The 26155-nt window shown below is 35.2% G+C and overlaps 3 protein-coding genes across 6 annotated transcripts in view; 1 reads left to right on the forward strand and 2 right to left on the reverse strand.

Moving 5' to 3' along the window:
* cnot3a (CCR4-NOT transcription complex, subunit 3a) overlaps positions 1-18776 on the reverse strand; it is a 53692-nt gene extending 34916 nt beyond the window's left edge. For 2 of the 4 annotated variants that reach the window (XM_087285634.2, XM_087285629.2), the window contains exon 1: positions 5743-5882. The gene's annotated coding sequence lies outside the window, so the exon portion shown is untranslated. Of the gene's footprint in view, positions 1-5742; positions 6008-16355; positions 16432-18679 lie in introns of those variants that run through there. The other 2 variants (XM_087285631.2, XM_087285626.2) reach the window with 2 other exon arrangements.
* Positions 5775-12066, forward strand: gprc6a (G protein-coupled receptor, class C, group 6, member A). The gene is given in 6 exon segments (NM_001008731.1): positions 5775-5977; positions 8357-8654; positions 8743-9501; positions 9599-9802; positions 10268-10391; positions 11051-12066. Coding segments are annotated over 6 exon segments (2604 nt in total).
* A 1262-nt stretch (positions 18777-20038) lies between the features above and the next one.
* The window catches only part of kpna5 (karyopherin alpha 5 (importin alpha 6)), a 28103-nt gene continuing 21986 nt past the window's right edge, over positions 20039-26155 (reverse strand). Inside the window, 7 exon segments of the mRNA NM_001018153.1 lie at positions 20039-21785; positions 22925-23103; positions 23554-23681; positions 24842-24967; positions 25061-25139; positions 25223-25386; positions 25544-25643. Coding sequence (NP_001018163.1) covers positions 21598-21785; positions 22925-23103; positions 23554-23681; positions 24842-24967; positions 25061-25139; positions 25223-25386; positions 25544-25643 — 964 coding nt within the window. The 3' untranslated portion in view covers positions 20039-21597.

The raw sequence follows: 26155 nt of genomic DNA on the forward strand, positions 1-26155 counted from the left end.
TTCCTTTTAGAACTGACTTAATCCTTTGTGGCAGAGATTCAACACTGGAAATTTTCCTCTGGGATTTTGGTCCATATTGAAATGATAGCATCACGCAGTTGCTGCGGGTTTGTCAGCTGCACATTTACGATACAAATCTCCCATTCCACCACATCCCAAAGGTGCTCTATTGGATTGAGATCTGGTGACTGGAGGCCATTTGAATTCAGTGATTATCATGTTCAAGAAACCAGTGTAAGATGATTCGTGCTTTAAGACATATATCTTGCAATCTCCTGCTGGAAGTAGCCATCAGAAGATGGGTACCCTGGTCATAAAGGGATGGACATGGTCAGCAACAATACTCGGGTAGGGTGTGGCGTTGATACGATGCTTATTTGGTACTAATGGGCCCACACCATTACATCACCACCACCAGCCTGAACCATTGATACAAAGCAGGATGGATCGATGCTTTCATGTAGTTAATGCCAAATTCTGACCTTACCATGCTCTGATGTTGCCACAGAAATCCGATGTTGTGGCAGAAATCGAGACTCATCAGACCAGGCAACATTTTACCAATCTTCTATTGTCCAATTTTGGTGATCCTGTGTAAATTGTAGCCTCAGTTTTCTGTTCTTAGCTGACAGGAGTGGTACCCAGTGTGGTCTTCTGCTGCTGTAGCCCAATCGCCTCAAGGTTGGATGTGTTGTGCGTTCAGAGGTGCTCTATCTTGGTTCTAATTAGTGGTTATTTGAGTTACTGTTGCCTTTCTATCAGTTGTAACCAGTCTGGCCATTCATCTCTGACCTCTGGCATTAACAAGGCATTTGTGCCCACAGAATCGCCGCTCACTGGATATTTTCTCTTTTTCGGACCATTCTCTGTAAACCCTAGAGATGGTTGTGCGTGAAAATCTCAGTTGATCAGCAGTTTCTGAAATACTCGAACCAGACCGTCTGGCACCAACAACCATGCCATGTTCAAAGTCCCATAATAATCTTTCTTCCCCATTCTGATGCTCAATTTGATCTGCAGTAGATCGTCTTGACCATGTCTACATGGCAAAATGCATTGAGTTGCTGCCATGTGATTGGCTGATAAGAAATTTGCGTTAATGAGCAGTTGGACAGGTGTACCTAATAAAGTGGCCTGTGGGTGTATAATAAAGACAAAGAGCAGGCGTTTACATGAGAAGTAAAATCTGAAACCTAAGAAGCAAAAATCTAGCTTTGATGTTAGCGCTTAGGTTATGAACTTTGAACCCAGGCTAAAAAGCTGTGTTCAGCAGTTGCAATCTGTGCATGTAGTTGAAAACATAACATTCTGTAGTGCACCTGGTTGTTAAGGTCATTTGCTATTTCAGTTGTACTCCGTTTGAACAGTTTCATGGTCATTGCGTGTTTTTATCTTCATGGGCACTTATAATATTTTCACACTGTACATTTTTGCATATGTGTCTTCTGCTTTTTTGACTGTGTGATTTGAATAGATGGGCACGAGCCTGATTAATCTACTTAGCCAATCACCAAAGACCAGGGGTGTCCAAACTCAATCCTGGAAGGCTAGTGTCCTGCATAGTTTAGCTCCAACTTCCTTTAACACACCTGCCTGGAAGTTTTTGTATACCTTCATAGTTTTATTATTTGTTTCAGGTGTGTTGGTTGGAACTAAAATATGCAGGACACCGGCCCTCCAGGACTGGGTTTGAGCACCCCTGCCATACACTAACATGGTAACTCTAGGTTAAAGGAAAATAGCACTGCAAAAGTACTGATAAAGCACTAAAATGTGCTAAAGTAAAAGTACACATTTTTAAAAGTACTTAAAAAAACTCAGTAATAGCAATTTGTGTATTTGTAATTTGTTACTTTACACCACTGCAAGCTATGGAAGCCAGTTCCAGAGTTTAGCTCTTGTATATAATATATGCAACTTATGACTTTATCATTTGATATAACAGTGTGACGTTGTCTTGAAGTTTTGAGATTTTTTTCTAATTTTAAAAACACCAGTGCGTTTCATAATTTATTCATTCATTTTCTTTTTGGCTTAGTCTCTTTATTAATCAGGGGTCGCCACTGCGGAATGAAACGCCAACTTATCCAGCATATGTTTTACGCAGCGGATGCCCTTCCAGATGCAACCCATCACTGGAAAACACTCATACACACATATGCTACGGACAATTTTGCTTACCAAATTCAACAGTACCGCATGTCTTTGGACTGTGGGGGAAACCTGAGCACCCGGAGGAAACCCACGCAAACATGGGGAGAACATGCAAATTCCACATAGAAATGCCAACTGACCCAGCCAATTATAATAAAACAAACTTGAATGTAGGGGCGGATTTAATCAAGAGGTATAAGCAGCCACTTAGGGCCCCTGGGAATTAGGGGGCCTTGACCAATGCCAAGAAGCCTATATTAATTATATAGCTATTATTTTTTTCCTTATTTTTATTAGATAATACAACATTGCATGGAGTGCAATACATTGTAACAGTTTTTTATTAGAGCATCAATTTCTAGCTAGATTAAAAAATGATTTTAAAAAAGAGATAAAGTGAGGAAATGAAGAAAATTCTCTGATGCTTGAAAGACTCATTTATGGCACATTATTGAAAAATTTAATTCATTACAGGAGACCATCTCTTTAGGAAAATAGTTTTGGAAGTCGTAATGCATATGTTATTTGTTCTATTTGATATAGTTCCCACACTTTTTAAATCCAAGCATTATATGGTGGAGGTTCAGAATTTTGCCATCTGCATGTGATGCACTTCAAAGCTGCAGAAAGTAGGATTTGTAATAAGTAATATTTTTAGTTTAACTGTTTTTTTTAATTTTTTTTTTTTTATCAGAGAGCCACAGCATCAGCTGTTTCGATCAAGCAGCAGGACACAATTTGCTCACATTTTTCTCTCTCTGAATAAAGCAATACAATAACATATTATTGCATTAAGGAAAATATTTAAAATATTTTTTAAAATAATAATAATATTAATAAGATAGATAAAATAACATAGACAAAAGTAGCACATTGTAGGCCATACAACAAGACAGAAAATATATGTAAGTTATGTAAAGGGTACAGCAGTAGGAAAAAAAACACTCCATTTTATAACTAAGCCAGGGGCAGGGAAAATAGGTCATATATATAATTTATTTTTTTATTTTTGCATCAAATGTATGTAACTGGGTGAGGAAGGATTTTTTCCAGTTCAGTGTTATAATCCTTTTAGCAATTATTAAACAAAAGGCATGTGCATTTGATTGTAACATTTGTAGGATTAAATACTACTAGGGGGGCATGGCTCCATATCTAAACGATATCATTCAGAAATTGTTTTAAAAATGAATGACAAAGCAAGAAAGTATGAAAAAGAGAGGCTGGAGCTTGTTGAGATCACAACTTGGATCAAAAGGATTTAATTTAGATATTTTTGCCTAAGTCTAATATACTCCATGCAATAACTTGAATTGTAGGGAATGACGATTACAGAGAATAGAAGAGGTTTGTACACAAGACAGGGCCTTGTACCATTCCTTGTCTGTGAAAACATGAATGAGATTTGATTTCCAGCTCTGCTTTATTTAAAAATAGGATGAGAAACCTAACTGTCTAATAAATGAAGAAATAGTTTTATCAGTTTTAGAGACTGTACCTTTACATAGTTTTGTATCTAAAACCTGGTAGATTTCTTGTTTGCGAGGTGCATGGGAAAAATGTGTCTAAAGATATAGTTGTTTTGGGTTTTGGGAAGGTTACATTTTTCTGATTAATAATAAGTACATTTTTTATCTGTCATCAAAGCCCTTGGGGCATACACCTAGCAGTGCAAGTGTGGGATCTTCAGAAAATTCATAATGGAAGATTTCCTTAAGGCCATTAAATACTTCTTTCCAAGTTACTTAATTTAGGACATGACTACAGAATGTGTTTGGTTAACAATATTCTGTCCACAATTTCTCCAGCACTTGTTAGAGCAGGAAGGGTTACATGTTGAAATTGTTTGTGGAGTTCTGAAAGATCTAATTGTGTAACTTCCATTTGAATTCTCTCCGTATATTAGAATTGGTCACAAAATCCACTTCACTGCCAACTTCCTCCTAAGTTTCCAGAGAAATTGTTCTATTCATTTCAGTCTCCCATTTCTCCCTTATCCGTAAGGTGTTATTTGTATTCTTAGATGAGAATATTGAGTCCCCTTTAGAAATGATTTTATTGATCACAAGTTCAGTTTGTATATCTTTTAGAAACTGTTTTATTGTAGAAGGGTTTTTAATTCCTTTTTACTCCTTATGTGTTGTGAGGAAATGTCTGAGTTGTAAATATCTGAAAAATTCGTATTTTGTGAGCGAAAACTCATTTCCTAATTGTTCACTTGATTTGAGTGCATCATTATGGAACATTTAATGCAGGTAGCTCAGTCCACATCGAGACCATTTTTTAACCTAATATCTGTATGAAATGGTATGAAATCCTTTAGATATCCGATACTGGCTAAGGATGAAATATTCGTTGACATGCCAAATGATGTTTGTATGGTTGTCCATATTTTATATGTCATTTTTATGTCAGTTTTATTTGCAGATTACTTTGTGCAAACGGCCAGCTGGCTGCTTAATCTTATCATTTCATAGCTGATCATGAAATAATATCAAAAATTGAGTTGAAATTATTTGATCTTGTAGATTTATAAAGTATTAAAGAAAAATATTCCATTACAATGTTGAAAACAATCAATATTTCCAATGACAAATAACCTAGTGATAACATTATTTATTATCAATCTAATCCAATCAATCAAAATTAGCGTCAGAGTTGCATCCTATCCATGATTTGTTATCTTAATCCTTTACCCATAGAATTCTGAGACTATCTATTTCTAAAAGCTTTTTTTACCTTCTTAAAAAATAATGGTAAAATAGTAGTGGGATAAAAAAAAGCAGCACAAATAAACCTGCAGTAATGTGCCAGACATGAATGTAGCAGTCAATTACTGTTCCTACAGAAAACAATACTTTAGAATTGATTTATATAAATACCAAACTATGAAAGAATTTGCTCTTTGCATTGATAAAAACCGAACCTAACACGTCACCACCACAAGGTGGCGTGAATTAGCCACTTGCAAGATTTATTTTTATTTACTGGTGACATTTAAAACAGGAAATAACAAGTAAATGTACTGCATTACTTAACATTAGTTTTTGTTTGTTTGCTTTTTGTAAGTTATTATTTATTACCTTTTTTTTCACTTTCCTTTTAAAACTGTATTAGTTGGATTTGACTGTTCAGATCACTAGTTAACGTCAATAATTTATAAAGCTCAGAACTGACTATAGCCAAAGTTTGGATAGTGTTATTATAGTAACCAATTTAATTCATATTTTGAATCAATTTTTATTCTCATTTTAGTCTTCGTAATTTATTTTATTATTGTAAGTATTACATAGCTTTGCTTCTTTAGTAGAACAAATGAATATTCAGTAGAACAAAGCAAGCGTATTTCAGTTACCCTAATAACACGTTGCCAAACATACACTAAAAAACACAGGCTGGTGGTTGGTTGTTCTTTTGTTAAGGGTGTTTTTGGCACTGGTTATGTTTCACCTGTTGTGCAAGGAAAGAACCTCCTTTATATTTATTTGTGGGTGGGGGAGGGGCTTGAGAAGGTGGTGCATGTGTGTTTTCTCTTTTTACTTTTTTTAAAGCTCTGGGCATTATAAGTGATGATGTGTAAGTGCACACCTGTCAGTCGCTCAGGTGAACTCAGGGAAAACATGGATTTGATGAGCTTCATTCTCTTATGGGCTGGGCTGATGAAACTCGCAGAAGCCTCAATTGCACAGTTCAGCCAGTTGGGAGCCTCGGCCCCTGGAAACATCATCATTGGAGGACTTTTCCCCATCCATGAGGCAGTGGTGCCAGTAAACTACACCGGCAACAACAGCATCTCTGCCCCTGAGCATCCGGACTGCATAAGGTGAGCGTTCATCCAGTCCTGAAGGTCAGACTAAAGGGAAATGGAGTCAGCTGAATGTGTGTATTTATGTTGGAGACTGAAGGTTTTAATGGTAATTGTTATTTGGAAAATTGATGAACAGTAATACATTTGTAGGGTACAAATTCTTTGTTTGATTACAGTTTAACTTAGACCTAAAATTGAGACAGACGTCCGGTCTGGTTTCCGTCTTTAGTGTTTTTTTAATTATTTAATTTACATAACATTAAATCATTAGGAAAATATTTATAAATAAAACAAATTACAAGTGAGAAAAAGGGAAAACATATAAATAATACAAAAATATCATTCTAATGCAACACATACATTAAAAAGTATTTAAAACGTTTTTAGAATATAAAATGGAGTAAACAAATATCTAAAATATAAAAGCCAAGAGTAGGGAGGCCCTAAAGTGACATGGTGGTGGAAAAACTATTTTTCAAATATTTAGCATTTTTCTCTACAAATGTTGTAGAGACTTTGCAGACCTATATTTTAAAGAATTTGTTCTTTTCAATAAGCAATCACTTTTTTAATGCATTAAAAAAACTATATAAATCACTATATACAGGCCTATAGCCAGGAGGGGTACGAGTGGTTCGAAAGATTCACCCCCCCACTGACAGAATTTGGCCCTTATATGAGTTCATTGGTGCCATTTTTGACAGTATGACAAAAGCAAGATTGACATATTTAATTGTTTTTTGAATGATGAAGGATAATACACTTGTTTTTTAAAATATATTTTTTCGATTTATTAAATGTAATTAATTTTTTATTTAAAATGCTCATAACATTATTCATAAAATTTTAATAACTTACAATTTAAATACACATTTGCAAATGGACACTTTGTGGTAAAATGATATGGTAAGCACTACATTTAAAGTTGAAATATTTTTGTTTTTTCAAAAAATGTGGTTATGATCACCCTCTGATCCAGCAAATCCAGCAAAGATTAGTGCTTAATATGTACCTAAAATGAGACAAATAACCGCAAAAACGTCCACTTTTTATGAAAATGAACCACCCCTTTTAATAGGCTGGCTAAAGGCCTGATATAGGGATATATTTTCACAGATATATTTCAAAGTTCTCAGAATTTGCAGCAACATTTGTGACAGATAAAGACAGATTATTGAGAAATTTAAAGCAATAAATGATTTTTATATCCATTCTAGTCTGCTTATATATGATTATTAATTTATTCATTCATTCATTTTCTTTTGGCTTAGTCCCTTATTTATCAGTGTTCACCACAGTGGAATGAACCACCAACTATTCCGGCATATGTTTTACACAGCGGATGCCCTTCCAGCTGCAACCCACTACTATGAAAAATATAAATAATTATGTAAAATGTAATTATGTAAGATGGTTTAAGATTGAAATGCAAGATGTACATCTGTGGCATATGTTAGAAGTTTTGCGACTGATACAACGCACATAGCCTAGCAAACAGATATTGCGATAAAGACACGGGTCACACACTGAATACGAAGCACAGCTCTGAGCCTTAAAAAAGCAGGATGTATTTACTTTCCTCTGGCTCTGCAGAATTTTTTCATATTTTTCAACACCCATTATTACAATGCTGGTGGGAGTGTGCTCAGTTGTGTGATTGAAGCAGAACTCCACTGCATGGTCTATTGAGAGCAGAGAAATGTAAACACGTAACCATCTAGAGAGAGAAATGACATGCCATCACTTAAATAATCTAAATTAAGTACGTTTATTTTATTGTTTATTAAAAACAAAATTATCGACATAATTTGGTACTCCTATTATAATGGTAAGGGAAACATTGCCAAAGAGGGAACAAGGGCAAGTAGTATCTAAGGAAACAAATCAAGGAAACATGAAGATGACACTTAGGTGTGGCACAGAAAACAATTGGGGCATTATAAACATCACTGTGACATAATTAAACTGAAGAGTTGTTTGTTGTAGATACTGAAATGGAATGTTATTATTGTTTTGCATTAAATGTGCTTGCCTTAAAGCTATACTTTAAAAAGATGCTATATAAATAAATGTGACATGACATGGCGTGCCGAATTGCTGGGCTGATGCAAATTTCCAAATGCTTATTATACATGAGTGAAAAACACACAGGGCATATTTACATATTCATCAAAGTGACACTCAGAAGTGTGTCTGGTTATTTTTTATTGATATAATAAAAAACACTGCTCAGGCATTTTAGATTAACCCCCAAATGAAGAACAGAAAAAAGTCAGAGCCTTAAGAGGTCATCTTAGCAAATATTGGATGAGGCATAATCATCATCCTGTGTATACCAGTAAGTCTTTTCTACAGCATCTTATGCTTACCATATTGTCTCTTGTTCCTCTATAGGTTCTACACAAAGGGTCTAAATCAAGCTCTAGCGATGATTAATGCTGTAGAAATGGCAAACAAATCCCCCATGTTGAGCAGTTTGAACATTACTCTAGGATACCGAATCTACGACACATGTTCTGATGTCACGACTGCACTGCGGGCTGTCCATGATATTATGAGGCCGTTCTCAGACTGTGAATCACCAGAAGACTCATCTCAACCCGTCCAGCCAATAATGGCAGTAATTGGGACCACTTCATCCGAGATATCAATCGCAGTTGCTCGAGATCTCAACCTTCAGATGATACCTCAGGTAGGCCTTTACAAGTTCTCCTCTCACAGTGCTCAAATCAAAATTAAGCTTGAGGTAACAAGCTGCTGTCTGTTTATCTGTTATGCAGATTAGTTACGCATCTACAGCCACGATTTTGAGTGATAAAAGTCGTTTCCCTGCTTTCATGAGGACTGTGCCCAGTGATGAGTATCAAACCTGTGCCATGGCCAAACTTCTCAAGTCCAACAAATGGAGCTGGGTTGGCATTATCATTACAGATGGAGATTATGGACGTTCTGCCTTGGAAGGTTTCATACAGCACACCGAAACGGAGGGAATTTGCATCGCCTTTAAAGCAATCCTTCCAGACTCACTAGCAGATCAACAGAAACTAAACACAGACATCGAAAACACCTTGAACATCATTGAAAACAATCCGAAAGTTAGAGTGGTGATCTCGTTTGCTAAATCCTCTCAAATGCAGTTGCTATTTAAGGGGCTGCAGAGTAGAAACATTTCAAATAACATGGTGTGGGTTGCCAGTGATAACTGGTCGACGGCTAAACATATTCTGAATGATGGTAGCATCACTGATATTGGGAAAGTGCTGGGCTTTACCTTCAAGAGTGGAAATTTTACATCTTTTCATCAGTACCTAAAGAATCTACAGTTTGAAAGTGAAGATGAGATGAACAATTCATTCCTGAAGGAATTTTTAAAACTCAACGCAGGCAATGCTTCCAATACCGTGCTGGAGCTGATGAAAAGCACCAATTTAGACAAGATTTTCAGCATTAAGATGGCCGTCACTGCTGTTGCTAATGCTGTGGCTAAACTATGTGCAGAAAGACAATGTCAGGACTCTACAGCTCTCCAGCCTTGGGAGGTAACATTTTACCATAATATGACACAATTTCTGCCTGATTTTATTTTGGCCTCACACAATTAGCATTCTAAAAGCCGCTGTTTACTTTCTGTTTCAGCTCCTTAGGCAGTTGCGGAGCATCACTTTTGAGAATGGAGGAAAAATGTACAAATTTGATGCGAATGGTGATATTAATTTGGGTTATGATCTCTTCCTGTGGGAAGGAGATCAATCTGACGAACATGCTGATGACATAATAGCAGAATATGATCCAACCAATGGTGGATTCCTCTACATACACAATGATCTGAGTGAAATTGAGGTAATGTATACTCTGTTTTACCCACATATTTTCTAATAAAATCTGATTTTGTTATATTTACAATACCAGCTAAAATGTTACAATGCCCAGCTTTTGCATGTGTCATTACATTAACATTAAAGGGTAATGCCAGTTTTACTCACACTTATAGAAAAAACAATGCAGAAGAACACAAATACGTAAAAAAAAATTATATTTCCAAAAATCTTATAATATTATACCCTTTAGGGGACATGGTGCCTCAAAATGCTATTGTACGACTGGTATACCATGTAAAATGTCTTGTTGCATTTTACAGTTTACTTTATAAAGATTTAGAGCAGGAACCCCACATTTTTTTAAAAGTCTTCTGTTTCTCAGCACTGTATAGTCTTTTTTAAAATAGTATTGCTTTTTCTTAAATGGAGAAAATCGTGCTTTCAATAAAGATTTTCCTAAAACAGTCTTCAACTTGTTTCTTCATAGAAAGTGGTATCTAGGTGTTCAAACAGCTGTCAGCCAGGCCAGTACAAGAAAACAGCAGAGGGTCAGCACACATGCTGTTATGAGTGCCTCACCTGTGTGGAAAACCATTATTCCAACATAACAGGCAAGTTTCTTGCTGACATTTTATCAGAAAAATATGCTCAGATTTGCAAATAAATGTTTCAGTTCATCAACAAAAATGAGTGTAGTTTCTTGTAATTAGTTTAGCATTTCTCACAAAGAAGTCACTTAAGTTACGCAGCTTTTAGACATTATGGCAAATTTGAGTAAAATCTACTCGTAGTTTAAATTCATCATTTACTCACTGTTGTGTTTTTTAAACGTATAAGAAAATTGTTCATCTTTGGGGAAAAAATGAAGTAATATTTTTTATAAAATCTAAGAAACCTCTGATCCGCCGTTGTCTAAAAGTCTGTTTACCCAAATCTCAATACATTTGTGAAGATCAATATGAATTGAGCTGTTATATCCGAGACCTCTGAAGAGACATCACTTCATATGAAGAACAGATTTAATTTGCATAAAAGGACTTGGATTTAGATTAAACCGATTCATAAGGATTTATTTCTTCATCTTTATGAATAATTTAAAGCATCAGAGTTCAGGGTGGATAGACTTTCTGTGGAAGGACAGAAACCTCAGAATTCATTATGAATATCGTACTTTGTGTTCTGAAGATTAAAAAATATTTTAGTTTGTAATGAAAGAATTCTCCTTTTTAATCTTTTTTTCCAAATCGAATGCAATGTTTTTCAATTTCAGATGCTGATGAATGTTCCCCATGTGACAGTGAGAGCATGTGGTCATTGGCCAACAGCACTGAATGTCATCCCAAGGTTTTTGAATACTTTGATTGGAACAGTGGCTTCGCTATTGTCCTGCTGATACTGGCTGCCCTCGGCGTCCTTCTCCTCTTCTTCATGTCCGCACTATTCCTCTGGCAAAGACACTCTCCGGTGGTCAAGGCTGCAGGCGGGCCGCTTTGTCATCTGATCCTTGTCTCCCTGCTGGGCAGTTTTATCAGTGTCGTTTTCTTTGTAGGCGAACCGAGCGATTTGACATGCAGGGCAAGGCAGGTTATCTTCGGCTTCAGCTTCACGCTGTGCGTCTCATGCATCCTGGTCAAGTCCTTAAAAATCCTGCTGGCGTTCGAGATGAACTTTGAGCTGAAGGAGCTTCTCTGTATGCTCTATAAGCCATATATGATTGTCAGCGTCGGCATGGGGGTACAGATCATCATTTGCACTGTTTGGCTGACCTTGTACAAGCCGTTTAAAGACAAAGAGGTGCAGACCGACTCCATTCTACTTGAATGTAACGAAGGATTCTATGTGATGTTTTGGTTAATGCTGGGATATATAGCTTTGTTGGCTGTGTTCTGCTTCACGTTTGCATATATAGGCAGAAAACTACCTCAGAAGTACAATGAAGCCAAGTTCATCACTTTCAGCATGGTCATCTGCCTCATGGCGTGGATCATCTTCATCCCGATTCATGTCACCACCAGTGGCAAATACGTGCCGGCTGTGGAAATGGTTGTCATTCTTATTTCTAACTATGGAATCCTGAGCTGTCACTTTTTGCCCAAATCTTACATAATTCTTTTCAAAAAGGATCACAATACTAAAGACGCATTCATGAAGAATGTTTATGAATATGCTAGAAAGAGTGCAGAGAACATCAAGGGCTTGACCGGGACTGAGTCGCAATTTAAACAAGAGAATTCGGTCTACACAATATCCAATCTGTCATTCGTGCCTGAAGAGAAACACGAATAATAATAAATACCACGACCTAAAATGGTACTCATATGATGCAAGAATTCAATGTCGGGAGTCAATGCAATAATTTTGCTAACAGTATGTCTTTGTTTAACTTGAATAGACTTCTTTTTTAATCTATGATGAAATGCTGTGATTACTCTGATGATTAATATTTAATTGCTGAACGCTTAATGTTTTTGTGTATATGTTGAAAAAAAAAATATATATATATATATATATACCATGTATAAATTTGCAATCATTTTACAATAAAGTCTACTCTGTTAAAAATTACGAATTAGTGTAAAAGAAAATTATTGGATTATGCTTTACCAGACTATATTTATCAGTTGTTCCACTTATGTTGTCTCTATATGTAATTGTTTATCAACTTTGCTACCAATATATAAAGCATAGGTCTCAAACTCAATTCCTGGAGGGTTTTGCTCCAACCCCAATCAAACACAGCTGATCCAAATAATCAAGGTGTTCAAGACTATTCACCTTAAGCTGCGGTCACACGGGACTTCCATTCATTTGCATGCGAATGCATCAGACCAGAAATGCAAGTTCGTTCAGCAAGTTTTGTAGTTCACTGCTTTGCAAAGTTCAAGCTTGGTAAACTCCGACCTGCGAATCGCATCACTGACTGTCTGAGACCAATCAAGGATCAAAACATGATTTCTCTGGACAGAAATTGAAAATATGGAGCAATCGTTCGCTTTTTTAATGTCTAATCATCTTGTTTAATCCCGTCCCTTTTCGCAGCACCATACAACAGAATTTTGCATTGTTTAAACTCTAATTTGACCACAGCTTTATTTTTCACGTACCACCGGGCGCAACCATTTAAAACTTTTTGGCTTGAGGCTTCTGGTCTCATGCACTTCCGTTGTTTTTTAGACTTTAAAAAAGCTCGTTCTGCTGCTTGATGTTGCAAACCGATATTTTCACACAATATTATTCAACTTTTTATGTATAGACATGAACACACTTGTTTATAGAGCAAGTAGTTTGACCGTTTCTACTGATTATTATTCCTAGTCATTTCTTCCAAAGGCGACTGAATCGGAAGTTCTAAAATAATTGTAAAAATGAGCACACTTCTGCATTAAAGAATAAGGTCAATAGAGACTATTAAGCTGGTGAGTTGGAGGTGGTTGGAGCTAAAATGTGCAGAACTGCTGTGCTCTAGGAATTAAGTTAAAACCATTGATTTAAAGTAAAGATTTATATAAATCTATACAACAATACATACAACTTTTCTAACATTGACTCTCTTCAGTAAATGTTTTAATTTATTACATTTGATTTTCAGTATACCATTATTAAACTAACAATAAATCGAAAGTATTTAAATAAACTTTCAAACCTAACTAATAACATTAATTCATTTACATTTTTTTATTATAGTTAACTTTTTCCTTATAATAAATACTGTTAAATATTAACCTTCAAAAATAATCTACAATAATAACTAATATAAACCTACTGTTTATTTTCTATTGTTCTGCTCATTAAGTAACACTTTCAATTTTTACAGTATATATCAACAATCATCTCAAAGAGAAATTTTTTTACTTAAAATGAATTTTCAGGAAGCTGGCACCCATACTATGACATCTACAGACATCATCCTCATCCATATCCATTCCAGAATGAAACTATCTTTTTTTGTTTCCTTTTTTTCTGATCTCTTTCGTGTAACAGACTCTCTTGGCTGGAGGCCTCAACATCACTGATACTATGACATAAATTAAGAGACAGCGAGAGTGCCAGAAGGTTTGACTGATTCTGTAACATTTAGATCAGCCCCAAACTCTCGCCTCAGACAGGGAAATGGGTCATGTTGCAATCTATTTTCTACAGCCATCTAAATTGTAAGAAACTGCAGTCATTTAGCTCAATTTGAATGTAGATTTAAAGATGTTTTTCTCTATTTTCTCTAAGATGTTTTGTGCAAATGTTAAATGCATTCATTTTATCTTTCACTCCAGCATAATACTACAAACATCAGTATCAAACGTCTGTTTAAGAAACTTGAAATGTGAGGTGCAAATATGCAATGACCCATAAACAGGCATTTTTAACCATGTGATTTAAAATGGGATAATGAATCAGTTCTTTATTGTCACTTGTGTAAAACATCATTCAGAAAAACCACCAAAGCAGACGGTGGAGCGATTGTTGCCAGTGGCATGAAGTTCTCAGGTGTTGTTTCATGGCATTCCCCCTCTCTGAACTAGCATGTCCAGTTTTGTCACCTGAACAGGCAAATTTTCAGCTCAACACAAAATAACATATACTCAGCTTTTTAGATCTTTCATTGAAACTCTGATGATGATGAAACTCTGATAAACTCTGAAGCTGATGATGTGATAAAACTGCTCTTGTCAAATATTTGTTGAGGTGATTGAAATGACTCACCATGATTGTGTGAAAGGGAAAGAGTTTAAATAACCAAATAAAGTCAGAGAAACCAAGACGCAAGGGCAGTGAGCTTCTCAAATACTGATGATTCTGTTTTTAAAATGCTTAAACTTCAGTAATAAATCTATACTTTTTTGTATTAACCATAAAAAATGGTTAGATAGTTGACAGAAAATATCATAAGGAATGTCTGTCATCCCTAAATATATTTATGACTCAAGGATTAATTTTTATTAGAATATTTAATTTGTGTGAGCTGCTATTTCCAAACTAGTGCAAAATGAAAATGTTCAAAAATATTTATATTTATATATAATTTTAATAATATTAAAAGTAAGTGTCTGCTATAATGTTTCAAATAACTTCATTATTCTCTCTCTATCTCTCTCTCTCTCTCTCTCTATATATATATATATATATATATATAACTAAATGCACTGATACAAATCGTCAGAATGTCTTTAATTATTAAAACACAAGCTGCCAAATGGGTTAATCCTGTTAGTTTGAATGACAGAAAGTATAAAGTATGTGAAATTGTATTTATTTCGTCTCATGAAACTGATCCTTAAGTCTTTTAGTTGTCTTTAATTCCATTTTGTTAAATGATTATTTTTATAAATATCCCTGACAAGACTGTTTGACATAAACCACTGCAACACTGAATGACATTTTAGTCAATTTCTATAATTCACTGTAGAAAATGTACATAAGTTTTACTTTTAGTTCTAAAACTGAATTTATATTAATGTAATCTACATAAGCTGTTTTTCTATTAATCTCTTTCTGTTTGTAATGCTTTGTAATTAAACAACCATAAATTATTAAAAACTCAATAAATCATTATAAAGAAACTAAAGAGTGTATATTGTTGAATGTCTTCAAAACAATAACAGTATAAGACAAAATAATCAGATGCATTTAGCATCATCACTCAGCCATTGAAATAAGATGAATTTATCAAAAAATGGCTTCTTTCTCATTTATTTAGTATATTTTCCCTGCTGTGATATTGTGACATGGACAGAGACATTTTAATAAAACTATTTAGCATTTGAAATTTAATGAGATGGCTAAATTGGAATGTTTCAAGAGCTATGCTAAAATTACGCTTAAAAGTGTTGTTTTTATAAGAGGAATTTAAGGCGCCAGCTAGTGAGAAAAAAAGTTTAATAAAAACTGCAATCTATGTTATTATTCTGACCTCCTAACTTTCTCCTAAAATTTTTACTTTGTGTATTAGTGGCTAATTCATATGAGTAAGATTTTAGTACGATTTACACATCCTCCAAAGATGGGTAGGTTTAGGGGTTATAAATGTACATATGAAATCTTTTGAATTTGTATGAACTAGCCACTTATTACATATTAGATCAGTCGATTCTATCAACTACCGTGATGCGAATCAGTAATCTGCTGTCTGAACATTTCATTAGACATGGTGTTGAATTCATTAAAAAAAAAAAAAAAAAAATATATATATATATATATATATATATATATATATATATATATATATATATATATATATGTGTGTTGCTGCTTGTTTACTACTAATTTAAAACAAGCTGAATCAATATAATTCTTGTTTAACTTAATTGTTTTATGTTCAATCCACTTAAATATGTAAAAACAATTAAGTTAACTTAATCAATTTGTGTTGGGACAACATGAAGGAATTGTGTGGAACACAGTGAAGATGGCCATGGGGGATTGCTTCAATACACGGGCGAGCAGCTGGCATTTTGAACAAGTCAGTTAAGGATTTTTGCACACCAGACTCATAAAACTATTATTTTCTGACTTTTGCAGTGCCATTTATCACTGCTATAAACATCATTGTCAAACCTGTATATTTGAAGGCGTTTACATACTTCTTGCTGTGTCAGACCCAGACTTCCTGGACATGCTTCACCTGAGTACAACTGCAAAAAAGCTTCACCTTCTTTTCTGTGGAATTAAAAAGCAACATCATTAACAATTATAAATGACTCACATTAAGTCTCGGCTTTTGTTTTTATTTTTCCAGTCAGTCACACTTGCGTGCCATCCTCTCACCTGTAAACCACAATACAGACTGATTCAGAGGACATGAATCAAACAGCCCAGGTTGTGACGTCGATGATAAACATTGTTTTTATGGTTTAGGTCCCATGGAAATAGTTTACAATATTTTGCATAAACAAATATTGTGTTCCAAACTGTTATATATTCTCATTATAACACTTTTTACAATTGCATTGCCGTTTCTATAGTGACTTGCTTTAACTGAAAACATCTAGCAGAAGAATGGCACTTTAATTAACCAATTGTAATTTGTGTCATTATTCTAATGGATATTTTTTTATAAAAATTGCTAAATTAATGGCATAATTTCAGTAACATATTGCTTTTATGAAACAGTATAGTGACAGAAAGTTTAAGTGTCATGAAACACAAAAACACATTTTTGAGATGTTGACAGACATACAGTTGAAGTCAGATTTATCAGCCCCCTTTGGATTTTTTTTCTTTTAAATTTTTTTTTCCCAAATGATGTTTAACAGAGCAAGGAAATTTTCAAAGGATGTCTGATAATATTTTTTCTTCTGGAGAAAGAAATATTTTAACAAACATTTTAAGTTCAAATTTATTAGCCCCTTTAAGTTCTATATTTTTTACAGAACAAACCATCGTTATACAATAGCTTGCCTAATTACCCTATTCTGCATAGTTAACCTAAATTAACCTAGTTAAGCCTTTAAATGTCACTTAAAGCTGTATAGAAGTGTCATGAAAAATATTTAGTAAAATATTATTTACTGTCATCATGGCAAAGATCAAATAAATTAGTTACTAGAAATGAGTTTTTATTGAGGCTAGAATTGTGTTGAAAAATAATCTCATTGGAGACATTGGAGAAAAAATAAACAGTGGGGCTAATAATTCTGACTTCAACTGTATTTATGTCCCACCTAACTAAAAACACTATTAGGACACATATATTTCATGAAGAAAGTAAAAATTGGTTGTTTTGTGTTGATTTGAGCAAATTCGTTCTTCCGGTTTAAAAAGAACATTTTGAAGCAACATCACAGCAATGAGATCAATGTGTAAAATCCAGCATGGAGATTGGCTGTCTGTATTGGCCGATACATGGTGACGTCAATTAGTTTTCAGCATTAATTAATTAGAAAGACTTTGTTGGAACCAATCAGCACGCTTTGTTGTGAATGAGGTGCAACTTTATTAATAAGAATGATATAGCTTCGAAGACTCATTTTCCTATAGGTGTACAGTGCATTATTTGATTTAAAAGAAAAAAAAGAAACTTTTCTCATACACTGTAACTTCTTAAACTTTTTTTGTTACTTTACACCTTTCTAACAGTGCTTGAAGTTGACATAACTGACACATTTAAACTACATAGCATAACATACATAGCATAATGCTAGGAACACGAGACTTGGATGAAAAAAAATATTAAAAGACTTAAACAACCACCTTTTTGGTCAGCGCTACATTTACTTTGACATTAAACATTACAGTTCTCATTTTTTAAAAATCCTTGGTATAAGGATGTTCTCTGAGATACATTTTAATGCTTCAGATCTCGTCAATAAGGAGAAAGTGACAATTTTCTGTCTATAACATAGTCAGGAAGATAACTCAATCCAGTTTAAAGTCTGTAATGGCAGGTATAGTCACAAAACTGGTGCAATATTTATAACATTAGGCACATACTACATATATATATATATATATATATATATATATATATATATATATATATATATATATATATATATATATATATATATATATATATGCATTTTTTTAAACTTTACTGTTGAAAACTACTATTTTGGCAGGTAAATAAAACAAATGACATGTTAGGCCTACCAAAATAAAATAATAAAAAGATATAGCCTAACGTTACACGATAGATTATAGCAATTTGGAAAATAATTAGTGATTGGTGACACTTTTTTGTCTTGTAACGTTAGCATCTTGTATACGTTAAGTTACACATCACTACAAAATCTAACAGATGTCAACAGATTTGGAAAACCGTCCATGGGAGAAATCGCATTTTCTTAATTTTATCGTTGATTCATACGCGTTTTACTGTACAGCGCGACTTCGCTTATTGTAAGCGTCATTAAACATTAAAATTTGATAAACATACAGTATATGTTGAAAAAGACAATTATATTACCTCCGCGTTTGTGGACTTCCACACTGACTGCCAGCACTTTTAAAGGTTTGAAGCTGGTTCGTCTGAAGAATGGGTAACGGTAGAGGGGCGTGGTCTCAAAAGGCCGAATGGCGCAGGCATACAAACTCTTATTTACAGTCTGAAAAATTAAAGCGTCTGCCAAACGTTAAAGCTAAAAATCTTGCAAATTTAAACTTTCTATTTTCATACTGGGCTGTTTTCAGAGTAATGTCAAGCAGAACCATGCATATGACTAGATAAATATCAAACTTTTATGTTGGTCAGTTGAACCTCATTTCAGTTGCTTCAGGATCTGCCATCTTTCTTGGGCTCTTAGGAGGACATAGAACTTCATTTAAATTAATTTATTTTGTCTTTCTTTTGGGCAGCTGTCGCCTCACAGCAAGAGGGTCATTGGTTCGAGTCCCGGCTGGGTCACATGGCATTTTTGTATGGAGATTGCGTGTTCTCTCCGTGTGTTGCCAGATAGCTGACTTTTCCCATCCAAAAAGCTGTCCAAAAACCGCCCAAAATAGCAGATTTAATATTTTATTTTAATTTAGTTACATTAAAATTTAGCCTAGCTAATTTAACTAATATTTTTTACCCATACAGCAACCAAAACCAGAACCACAACACAACAGAATCACATTGAAACACGATTTTTTTTTAAACCGGCACAATCAAATTCAAAAACGCTCAATCAGGCAACACCCGATTGATTAAAAAGCCCAAGCCGAAAAGAAAATGAGAGGAATGTCTTTCTTTTCTGTTTTATTCTTTTATAACTCGTTTCAAAACATTTTAATCTGTTTAACTCATTTAATTATTTTTTCTTATACTGATTTCTTCTATTCCTGTTTATGTAAAACACTTTGAACAAGCAACGTGTATGGAATTTGCTATGTAAATACACTGGCCTTGCTTAAATTTATTTACTTTCACATATATTATCATATTATAGCAAATCTGCATCAAACATCGAAACTATCTGTTGCATGTTTATATCCTTAAATGTCAAACTTGGTTTTGTTTTGCCTGACACCTGTAAAGCAACAGAAAATCTGACAGGGAGTGCACATTTTTATTGCTTCTGCAAATAATCGTAAAGCATGGAAGTCTCTGATCACTGGAGGAGTTTCATTATTATGTTCATAAACAGAGAAAAAAATTGCTGTAGTAGGGTAAAACATGCTGGATAAGATTCCCTTGTGGCGACGCCTGATTAATAAAGGGACTAAGCTGAAAAGAAGATGAATGAATGATTCCTGTATCATAAAACGTTTTAGTAAATCACATTTACAATACAGCAAGGCCTTGCATTACATGCTCAATTAAAGTCACACTGTTCATATTTAAATGTGTAACAGAATATTTTATTCGTCTACATTTCACACATTATCGGCATTTGTCCTCGAGGAAAGCAATGATCTCCTCTATACTGTTGGTTTGTACCAATGATAACTTAAAATACAGATGGGTTTCTCCTGATGCGAAAAAAACAACCCAAACTTAGAAAACATTGTACAAACATGAGAAATTTTACAAAACTATACACAATCCAATGTGCTTGATAAAGTTTCATTTTACAATCTCAATGATTTCTTTCCTTTGTAAATATAATGAATTTTCCTTATTATAACTCTTATTTGGGTCAATCAATCAAACAAACAAAAAAACAATGGGTGCAAGTAATTCATGGGCTGAACAAAGTAAATAAACACACTAAAAAAGCAAAAGAACTTTGTGTCAGGTGCCAGACATGTTTCATTACAAATGTATGTAAATTCAGATGAAGCGCTTAAAATAAAGAAACAGAAGAAATTACAAACTACAAGAATTAAAATATTTCCTTAAAGGAAAAGATTTGCGAGCGCTAGTGGGGACATATGAGGAAAAGCTCTCTGAATGAACAAATGTAACGAAAGACGCTTTCCTTACACAACTATTTCACTGCACACCAAGACCATTTCACTGAAAAACCTTCTCCTCCTACCCTCAATGTATATATAATATACACATTTGACTACATCTCAACACTAATGCCATCATTAAATAAATCAGATTAAAGCCAGTCCGCACAAAAAGAAACACCTTCAGGTGAGATGAGAGAAAAAAACAAACCCTCAATGATATGCATACATACAAACAACTGCATCTTAGTGATCACATGACCACACTTAAATAATTGCATGCAAGGCTTTTAATGCTTTAGGTCTGGTCGAACACCACGGACCGATTCCTTCCAAAAAGCACAATAAATACGGCTCTGAATCTCCCAGGTCAAAAACGTCAGAATAAATAGTGTAATTAGGCATGACATGCCCTCAGGATACACTGTGAACAAACATGGCGCGACATGAACGATGGGCGCGTTTGCACACAAAGTCGTGGAATTCATCCAAACGCAAATGTATCAATGCAAATACATTACTCTGTCTGGCCAAAGAGTACGTTAGACCTTGTGAATTCTGCCACGCAGGAACACACAACTGTTTGCATAGAAGCATTTACTTCACAAGAGCAGAGAACTGTCGGAGCTAAAGGCTGGGTGTCTGTCACACACTTCGTTTTCTGATTGAAGAGGTAGTTTCACATTTCTTAAGGGATATGGAGTAATCAGGACACCAGTGCCTAATAAGAACAAAAATAACAACAATGATAAGATGCTTTTTGTATGTCACAACAGGACTTCGACTACAGCTTTGCCCTCTTTCTGTATGATCTGCCTTGATAAAGGAGCTAGGAAGATGGGGCTGGATGGAAATGGAAGATTTAGTGGGTCGGTTTGGGGTGCGCAGGAGTCTTCCCTGCTGTGAGTGTCACGGTCTCTAGAGCTGGAGACCTGTGCTGCGGAGGAGGAAGAGGAGACCCCAGGCAGGATGGAGGATGCTTGGCCAATAGAGCACGGATAAAGGTTAGAGCTGAAAGCCTTCCATCGGTCCCTCAGACTGCTGGAAAATGTACTGGCCTTGATTCTGATCCACCTGCGGAACGATGCTGGCATCCTCCTCCTCCACGCCAAAGTAGTGCTCGATCAGGTCAAAGGCCTTCTGGTAAATCTCCTGATTCTCGTGGCTCTGCAGGAACTCAATTTTATCCAAGCCTGAGGGCACAAATCAGCCAAACAAATTTGCAAACAGAACATGTAAAACAGGGTTTGCATGAATGCATTTGCATTTTGAAGATATTCCCTAATACACAAGTCCCACTTTCTTCATTGAAAATGAGATGCAACTTCATGCTCCAAAAGCAAATGACCCAATATAACTGACATCAAGCAAGCAAAACACGCACAAGTGTGCAAACATTTGAATTGGCACTTAATCAGTGGCAAGTGAGATGTTGTAATTCACATTTCCCTTATAGCTCTAGTATCAGTTCTGCTGCAAATATATTTGATTTATAGTAAATCTAAAAATAAGAACATTTGTTTATAAGTTTATAATGAACATCACTACTCTCAGTTTGTTTTGCATTTTTTGTTTCTGAATACTATTAAAAAAATACACTCACTGGCCACTTTATTAGGTACACCTGTCCAACTGCTTGTTAGAGCAAATTTTTAGTCAACTTATTTGCTGTGGAATGAGGGGACCTAAAATTAATATTTAGAGTGTTTTTGAATGCTGTGGGCTCAGTTAGGGCTAATAATTTATTTTGCTTTTTGTGATATTATTGAATAAAATTATAACATATGCTTATTGTCACTTATAATTAGTTTACAAACTACTTTTTGAAATAAATTTCCAGTATTTTGCAAGTTATTCCACGTTACTATGAGAGAACTTTAAAATAATTAAAAAAGGAGCAATTTTTAATCAATTAAATTCATAATAATAATAAGCAAAACTACAAATAGTTATGTCTTTTGCCAAAAGAACTCTGTAAAGCAATACATTGAAATATCCATAGAATTTTTAAAGGTATTATTATCACAAGAATAATAATGAAGTAGTAAATTTCATCTTTTTGTTTTTAAACAATAAATCACACTACCAAAAACAAAAGTAACAATTACATTTAGACAAGGTTAAAACTGTATTAAGCTTAGCACAATGTCAAAGAACAAGCTTTTTATTCAACTTTCTTCAGTGAAATGATGTGATGTCTTTATCCAAATGAGGCAAAAAATGTATCATGTAATAGCACTTGATTCAGTGATTCAGCTTTGTTACCCTCTATCCAATATTCCAATCAAAACACCAGAATTTGATGATTATTGGTGAGGTGTAGTATGCCTACCGTAAGCCTCTTCGATGAGGGCACAGTAAGGGTTGATGCCCGTTCCGTTCTGTTTGGACTCCTGTTCTCCCAGTCTAAGGATGTTTTCGAGGCCGTTCAGAGCCACCTGCACGATCTTTGAGTCCATCACCGTGAGCAGGTCACACATGGGCTTTATGGTGTTGAGAGAGACCAAATATCTGTGTGGGTAAAGCACAATTACTTCCATTCTTTTACAGGACATTACAAATGCTTATGAAAAGCTTTATTAATTTGTTTTTTTACTGCATTTTAAAAGGTGTGATTTATAAAGTAAATATGTATTGAAGTGCTACAAGTGACCAGGTAACATTAAATTATTCAAATAAATTTAAGTAAAATCTGCAGTCCAAGAACTTACATTAAAGATCAATAAGGGTCGATCGATCAGCATTAGAATAATCAAAACTCTTATTTAAACTTACTAAACCCTTCAAGTCTAGATACCAAAACCACCCACATGATGTCCTTAAGTTATTACATTGCACATAGACTACATAAGACCATTTAAAAAAAACACATTAAAGCAAAATGATTCCTCTTGAATCCCCAAAAAATCCTTTTAAACTCTGAGAACAAGGTAAAACCCACAGCAAGAGCCCACAGTGTACCTGATCTGCTCTGGTGTGCCTCCTGAAGTGGCGTTGGTTATCGCCCACGCAGCCTCTTTCCTGGTGCGGAACTCAGCTTTCTGCAGTATCTCAATCAGCACTGGGAATACGTTGGAATCAATCACTGCCTGCAACAGAAAAGCATCAAATCACAGCTGTTCAGACACAATAGGGCTTTTTGCACTGCGCTTAATTTCAGTTTACCATTGTTCCAAACACCAGGTTAACTTGTAATTTTAGATTCTTGGTTAGCACCACTTTTGTGTTGTTAACCCTGCACTGCAGCGCTAAACAAGACCAAAGCAGTGCTAACCAAGCATCTAAATATCAATGTATAATGATGTTGTGTGAGAATTTAACAGCTAGAAGCTTAGCAACTGCTTTAGGAAAGCATTTCGACTAAAAAGTTGCAATGGATAGTTCAGTTAATGTGATTTCACCAAGTAGAACATTTATTCATTCTTTTTTTTTTCAGCTTAGTGCCTTTTGTTAATCAGGGGTCACCACAGCGAAATGAACCATCAACTCATCCAGCACATGTTTTATGCAATGGATGCCCTTACAGCCCCAACCCAACATTGGGAAACATCCATACACTCTCATTCACACTCATACACTACAGCCAATTAAGCTTATTCAATTCACCTACAGTACATGTCTTTAGAATGTGGGGGAAACCCACAAGGAGAACATGCAAACTCCACACGGAAATGCCAATTGACCCAGCCGAGGCTCGAACCAATGACCTTCTTGCTGTGAGGCAATCGTGCTACCCACTGTGCCACAGTGACGCCCCAAGTAGGACATGTTTCTAGATTAACCTCTATGTTGATCCTGGAACAATGTTCCAATCAGCCAATCAGATTTAAGCGCAAGTTTCCAGTAATGGAAAATTTAGGTCTTACAGTCAGGATTATGTGCTTCTATCTCATTGTTATTGATCTTTAAATCCCCAGTTAGGGTTAAGGAAAAGGCATGATTTACATTTTTAAACAGGAATAATGTTTTAAGATCAACAGAGATGTTAATGCAGGACAGCATCCTACTTGACGACAAAAAAAAAAAAAAAAAACACCCACCAGACAGTGCACTTAAATCTGTAAACCAACATCTTGGATAGCCTGAGGGTGTTAAGTTTATTCATAATTTTTGAGTAGGTTATGACATTCATTTTAGCCTTGGAATGATGTCACGTAACTCCATAATTGTTATTTCTTCAAACGTGTTTGAAATACATAAGAGCCTTTATGCATGTGGTGTCAATCCTATGATAGTCATTCTTAAGTACCTGGATTTGCGCTCTGTTCCCGGCGGTGATATTAGAGACGGTCCAACAGGCCTCTTTTTTGATGGATTCCTTTGGACTGCTGAGTAAATGGAGCAGGCAGGGTAGAGCGGAGCAGTTCAGAATCACCTGACAAACAACAAAGCAGCAAAACAGGTCAGAAAACTGCTTCAGTTTAACACTCTCTGGACAACTCAGCATCTAACAAAGTTCCTCCACTACCTGGGTTTGAATATCATCTCCGGTTACAATGTTTCCCACTGCTCTCAATGCAGGAGACACCACTTTGTAATCACTGTGCCTGTTAAAGAACAACACAGATGGATGTTAAGCTACTGTAGTTCAACGAGAGCTATTGTTTGCATTAGCATGTCTGATCCTCACATGAGCAACTCCACCAGTCTGCGGCACACGCCTGAGTCAATGACTGTCTGGATTTTGTCATTGGGTCCGTCTGACAGGTATGAAAGAGCCCAGCAAGCATCTGCAAGGACATCAGGATCGCTGCTAAAGAGCAATCTGGAGAGCACGCTAAGGCAGGGTGACACCTGTAAAGCAGGAACAATATCCTTTAAGTATATGTATCATTTTTACGGAAAAAACAACAACAATGGTTTACACAAAGAGAAAGATTGTGTGGATCAAAGAAACTTGATAACTATGCAGTTGGAATGTGGTTCATCCAGAACGGTTTAGGGATCTCACCTTTGCGAAGTCCGGAGGGGGATTTTTCCCTCTGCACAGGTTGGACAGGGCCCACACTGCATTTCGGGTGGTAGTGAGACGATTTGACTTTGCAAGCAACCTGAAGAGAAGAGTAGAGAATAAAACTTGTGATACACAATCTGACCACTAGATGGCAGCTTTGGGAAAGATTTTTTTTAATGCCGCAGCAAAAAAATGCTCAAGCATTGCAGAAAGCAAGCACAAAACCCAAGTCGCAAAGCACACATCAGCAATTTAAAACAAAAACATTTCATGACATAATGAGGTTTTCTTTAATGTCAGCTGTTCCTATGAAGATAAGGCTCTCAATCATTAAATCACTACCAACAACTTCCTTAAACATTAAGACACTTTCCAAGATAATTCCAAAAACCAATAGTATGCAACTTACTCCATTGATGGAGAAAAAGACATTCAAGGAGAGTTCATTAAATTCAGCAAAAGTAAAAAAAGATTTATCATGTCACAATTACTTTTCAAATTTATCATGTTCTTTTTGGTTTCTTTTCTCTTTGGTTTTATCAGATAAATAAAGAATAAAAGTTTATTGAAGATCAAATCAGCATACTAGGACGTTTGAAAGATCATGTA

The sequence above is a fragment of the Danio rerio genome, chromosome 16, assembly GCF_052040795.2.
Source record: "Danio rerio strain M-AB ecotype USA chromosome 16, GRCz13ab, whole genome shotgun sequence".
In the NCBI taxonomy this organism is placed as follows: Eukaryota; Metazoa; Chordata; class Actinopteri; order Cypriniformes; family Danionidae; genus Danio; species Danio rerio.